Below are 5,531 nucleotides of genomic sequence, written 5' to 3' on the forward strand. Positions count from 1 at the left end.
GGTCCCGGGGAATGGGAATGCCCCTTCGCGGCCCCTTTGCATTTCCCGGATGTGGCTGCGGAGGCGGCTTCCCGGGGGGGGGGGGATCGGCGCCGGTGACGGGGTCGGGCCGGCCGGCGGAACAAACGAGAAAGCCCAACCCGGCGACCAGCGTACCTTGGTCGGACTGCGAACAAGGGAGGAACCTCGGAGACAGGCAACATGCTCGCGCGCCGGGAAGGATGTGAGTGTGCGAGCGGACGTCTTTCAGGAGGGGCTTCGCCCATCCGGGGGTGATGTAACAAAGAAGCCTGCCGTCCCCCTCCCGCCCCCCGCTCCACAGCCCCGAAAGGATGAGCATGCCTGTGAGACAAGGCAACACCACCAACACAACCTCACAAGGCAAATGCCGCCAAGAAATACACAAGGACATCCATGGACGCCCCACGGTCACAGCCGCAGCGATACCCACGCCCGGCCGCAGCACCCAGCCAGCCCGAACACCCGGGGCTGGAGAGATAGCACTGGCCCGGGGAGAACACGCCCGGAGGAGGGTGCCTGGGACTGCAAGAGAGAAACAGCCCCCGCTCTCCCCATGGGGATGGGGGGGGGGGGGGGGGGCGTGAGCAACGCGCGCGGCGCAGCACGGGGGAGGGGTGGCGGATCGCTCTGCCACAAACGGTGTGTCAATGGACCGTCTCTCCAAGCCCGCTTAATAGGGGCGGGCGCGATCGCCGGGCCGTGAACCCTTGCCACCTCAGCAGCCTCTTTTCCAAATAGCAGCCGGGCCATGCTGATCCAGGACGCCAACGCGCACGTCCAACGCCTCGCCCCCGGGCCTGCCCCCCCCCCCGGCAAAGGCAGGAAGCTGGGACCTCCAGTCAGGGGTGATTCCGCCCAATCGAGCAACCCTCCTCTGTGGTTCTGGGGTTGTTTTGTGTATGCTCTCATTGGAGCGTGTGCCTTCTGCATCGGCGGTGACCCTGGGCGCTCCTGATGGTGTGTACAGATGCCAAAAACTGAATCGTTGCCCCACCCCCCCCCCTCACCATAGACACTTGGCCAGCGGGCGCCGCGATGCGGGCCGCGCGCCCCGCCCTTGTCTCGGGAGGAGAGGAGTACGACCGGGGCCAGGGTTGTCGGGCGGTGATGTTCTCACATGCTTTCCAGATGATACGGTATCTCCCGGCCCGATTAACCCGATCATCCGTTTGATTGCTCGTGCACGTGTTCCAGTTCTTGGGGTATTTTGGCGTTCATGAAAATCATTACCTTTGTGGAGGGACGCGGAGAAGACGGGCGCCGAGCGCACAACGCCATCGCGGAGGCCCAGGAAAGGAGAGAGAGAGAGGGAGAGAGAGAGGGAGAGAGAGAGGGAGAGAGAGATACGCATGTATGCGGAGCTCTCCGATCAGCCCCTTCCAGGGCCACAAAGAAGGCTCCTACTTTCGAGGACCTCCTCAGAACGAAGACCTTAGTTGCTGCCGCTGCTCCCGCTGCTGTGTGTGTGTGTGTGTATGTCTCGAAGAGTATGCGGAAATATCCCCGAGGCCGCAGTCCGGCCTGCCAACACTTGTTCCCCCGTGGACACCAACCTGCTCCCAAAGCGCTTTCTATTTTGCTTGTCCACCCACTCGCCCGCGGCCGAGTTACTGTGCGCCCCCTTTCAAGCGACGGTATTCCCCTGGTTCGACACGTCCGCCTTTCATGCCGGGAGTGGTCCCCAACCAGTGGCAGACCTCCGGCATGGCCTCCGTCAAAGCTTCACTCGCTCGACGAAGGACCGGACACCCGTGAGAACCATGTGCTATGCAGGGCAAGGGGCATCACCAGTCATTCAGGTCCGGGGTGATCATGGGCGCAGGGGTACGGCGCCCGACCGCGGGAGCTCCCGAGGGCGGCGGCCGGTGCGAGTCCGCCGCCGCCGCCGCCGCCGCCTGTCCGCCGGCACCACCGCACTGCGAGTCCCCGCCGCAGCACCCGCTGCTGTTGCTGCTGCTGCTGTTGCTGCTCCCGACATCCGGGCCGGAGGCCACCCGGCTGGCCGCCAGCCGGGCTCCGCCGCCACCACAACACCCGCCGGTGCTGCCACCGCCGGCATCGGCCTCAAGGGTCAGAGTGGACCGGCCACCTCCGGGCGTGGTGGTGGGCGACGACACACCGGTGGAGGTGCTGGCCGTGGCTGTGGGAGCAACGGCGGCGGCGGGGCCGGCAGCGGGGCCGCCCTCGGGCGCCCCGGGGGCCTCGAGCACCGCGTCGCCCGGGCACAAAACCCGACGGATGCGGTTGAGCAGGCTCCCGGGGTCGCGGCGGGCCTGGTCCAGGGCCGCCTGGAGCTGCTCGCGCTCCTGGTGCTCCTGCTCCAGACTGCTGCCACAAGGCTCCGACCGGGAAGACCCCGGCAGGCGGTCCCCGGCTTCACTCTGCTCGTAGTAGGTGTCACTGCGGTCCATGTCGGGCCCGGCGAAGAGCCCCTCCCCGCCGGGTGCCGGGACCTGGTTGGCTTCCAGCAAGTAGGGCTCAATTGCAGCCAGAGCCGCGGCCAGGGGCAGCAGCGGCCGGTCAAGGAGTCGTGCCCGAAGGAGGTCCGCCTCATGCTCTTGGGGATGGATCTGTCGCCGATGGTGATAGAAGAAGAAGGGCGAGCTCGGGTCGCCGGCACTGCCATGGTTCCCCTCGCAGCAGGACCGGTCTTCCCGGTGATCGTGATCGTGCGGGGCCGACGGCGGCTGCCAGCCCGTGGTGGCGGCCTCCTCGCGCCAGCGCCGCGCGGCATCCTCGATGGACTGGACCGTGGCTGCGATCCGGGCTCTGAGAGGGTCCTCCCCGGGGGCTGGCCGGGCGGTGACCGTGTTGCCGACGGCCACGCGCTGCAGGTCGAAAATGAGCGCGCGCAGGATGGCCTTGTCATCGCGGGTCCCCGGTGCCGCGGGGCCGCGAGTGGTCAAGGGCGATCCCCGCGCCGGGTCATTGCCCTCGGAAATGGCAAAGCTGGGTTGGGGAGGTGCGTGTGCGTGTGCGTGTGCGTGTGCGTGTGTGCGTGCGTGTGTGCGTGTGTGCGTGTTTTACGTGCAATCGCGTAAGTCCAGGCTGTGAAGTGGCATCGAGAGACAAGGAACTGGCGGCGTACACGACCGAAGCCAGGGAGAGGCCGGCATCGAAGCCAAGCTCCGCGCCGGTGACAAAGCCGGCATCGAAGCCGGCCTGTGCGGTCTCGGCCTTGCCGGTGTCCAGCCCTTGGCGGTAGCCGGCCTAGGTCGAATGCCAAGCGTGCATATGTGCGTGTTTGTCCGCGTGTGTCCGCGCGAGACGCAAACGTGAAAATGTCAGCGGCGACCTTGTCATGCAGTTCAAGGGGGGGGGGGGGGGGGGGGGGGGGGACAAGGCACAGGGGCGTCGTGGCTCGCACATTGACAAAGGTTTTGCGCAGGCGCTGGTGCGACAGGGCCGACTGGATGTCCAGCTCGGAGATGTCGTCGAGCGTGCCATCAAGATCGTCCCACGGATCACTGGAAGGGATCTGCGGCTCAGACATGTCCTACGGGGAAAGGGAGGGAGAAAGGAGGGAAGACGGCAGAAGGGAGGCCCGTGGTGGAGGCGGTGACAGTGGCAGGGAGAGGGGAGAGACAGAGAGAGAGAGAGGGAGAAGGGGGGCAGGGGACGGGTGTGGGCCGGATGGCAGACACTGGGGTAGGGTGGGGGAATAGGGAAAAAAAAAAGCCTGCACCGCGGCGCCGGCCGATCGCCCTGCGGCGGCGAGATCTCCACCGCCACGCAGATGCCACGCGCAGAAGGGCAGGGGGGGAGGGGGGGACTAGCCACGCCCTGGGGCACGCCGCACGATGATGGGCAGATGGCGCGGCTCTGATGATTGGTAATACCAGGCACCTGTCCAGGTACGCGGACGCCCGTGCGGGGGACGAAAGCACGGATATGAGTGCCAACGCCGGCAGAGGCCCTTACAGCCAGACACAGGCACACGCACCACAGGCCAAATGGTGTTACAGCAGGAGCGCCCCCCGCCCCCCCCCCCCCCGGCAGGGGCCGGGGGTGCCGCGTCTCGAACGATCGGAAGGCTGGTGCTGCCAACTGACTGCGCCGCTCCCTCGCACTTACTCTCGTCCTCCCCCCCCCCTTGGGTGGGCGCGGGGCCGGGGACGAGGGGCGGCCTCTGCCATGGGCGCGCACGGTCAGCTTGGCCCAGAAAGATCTTGGAAGAGAGAGCTGCCGGACCAGGCAGGCAGGTCACTGCCGCCCCCCCCCCCTCTTTGGCTGCAGCTCGCACATGTTTCCGCTCCGCGGGATCCGCTGGCCGGCGGCCCAGACCGAAGCAGCAGGGGCGGGAGGCGGGGTCTGCACGTTCTACAGGCCGGGGACCGTGACGCCCGAAACCAGGCACAGGAGGCGAGGAAGGGAAGAGCACACTTTTGGGTGGCCCTGCTCCCATGCCCCTCCGGAGGCCGGCGTCTGCCAGAGACCCCTCTTCAACATCCCTTCTCACATCTTCGGCGTGCTCCCCCCCCCCCCCCCCCCCCCCCCCCTCTGCCCCGAGTCAACATCATGATGCGCTCTGTGTCTCTGGCTGCCAGCCGCGGCGTTCCCCGGCTCATGGGCGCCCCCCTTGGTCGGGGGCTGTCCAGCGCTGCCTCGCCGCCGGCCGGCCCACAGCCCACGGTCGGCTCTATCCCGGCCAGCAACACCGTTGCCCGGGCGGCTCTCGCCACGGCCCAGTCACTGGGCATCGACCTGACGAGCAGTCAGCCTGCCAACCCGAAGTACGCCTTTGCTCCCCTCCCCTTCCCACCCTTTGTCCCTCTCCCCCTCTCTTCCTATCTCCCTGGCTGGCTCCTGACCCGCGCTCGCCCGCAGGACCGTCATCCTCATGATGAACATGGGCGGCCCGGCCAGCTCGGCCGAGGTGCAGCCCTTCCTGCACAACCTCTTCAGCGACAATGACCTGATCCCGCTGCCGGCGCAGAAGTTCCTGGCTCCGGTGATTGCCAAGCGCCGGACCCCCAAGGTGGCGAGCCACTATGACGAAATCGGCGGCGGGAGCCCCATCCGGACCTGGACCGAGGCCCAGGCCGCCGCCATGGTCAAGCATCTGGATCGCCTGTCCCCGGAGACGGCCCCCCACGCGGCGGAGGTGTGCTTCCGATATGCCCCTCCGCTTACGGAGGAGGCCCTGAATCGGGTGGAGGCCTACGGCCCGGGGGTCGAGCGGGTGGTGTGCTTTTCCCAGTACCCGCAGTATTCCTGCTCGACGTCGGGGTCCTCCTTCAATGAGCTGGCGCGCCAGGTGCGCGCTCGCGCCGCTGGCGGGGCCGACATCTCGGCCGGGCCGCGCTACACCGCCATCGACCGCTGGCCCCTGGCCCCGGGGCTGGTGGAGGCCTTCGCCGACAATGTCATCCACTCGCTGACCAAGCAGCTGAGCCCGTCGGAGGCCGAACAGACCTTCGTCCTCTTCTCGGCGCACTCTCTGCCAATGTCCAGTACGTGCATGCGACCGTCATCGACCTTTTTGGCAGGGCCTTCTCCGGGCCGGGGGG

The 5,531-nt window shown here is 67.6% G+C and overlaps 2 protein-coding genes across 2 annotated transcripts in view; one reads left to right on the forward strand and one right to left on the reverse strand.

Moving 5' to 3' along the window:
* Positions 1-1,582: 1,582 nt before the first annotated feature.
* H696_03881 (hypothetical protein) lies at positions 1,583-3,514 on the reverse strand (the record flags this gene model as incomplete). The annotated part of the gene is made up of 3 exons (XM_009497742.1): positions 1,583-2,970; positions 3,110-3,231; positions 3,389-3,514. 3 exons carry the CDS (start codon positions 3,512-3,514, stop codon positions 1,806-1,808), a joined length of 1,413 nt encoding a protein of 470 aa, XP_009496017.1. The 3' UTR covers positions 1,583-1,805.
* A 997-nt stretch (positions 3,515-4,511) lies between these two features.
* The window catches only part of H696_03882 (ferrochelatase), a 1,870-nt gene continuing 850 nt past the window's right edge, over positions 4,512-5,531 (forward strand). Inside the window, exons 1-2 of the mRNA XM_009497743.1 lie at positions 4,512-4,754; positions 4,849-5,474. Of these exons, the coding sequence (XP_009496018.1) occupies positions 4,540-4,754; positions 4,849-5,474 (841 nt within the window). The 5' untranslated portion in view covers positions 4,512-4,539. The remainder of the gene's footprint in view (positions 4,755-4,848; positions 5,475-5,531) is intronic.

This window comes from Fonticula alba (genome assembly GCF_000388065.1).
Source record: "Fonticula alba strain ATCC 38817 unplaced genomic scaffold supercont2.6, whole genome shotgun sequence".
NCBI classification, from domain to species: Eukaryota; order Rotosphaerida; family Fonticulaceae; genus Fonticula; species Fonticula alba.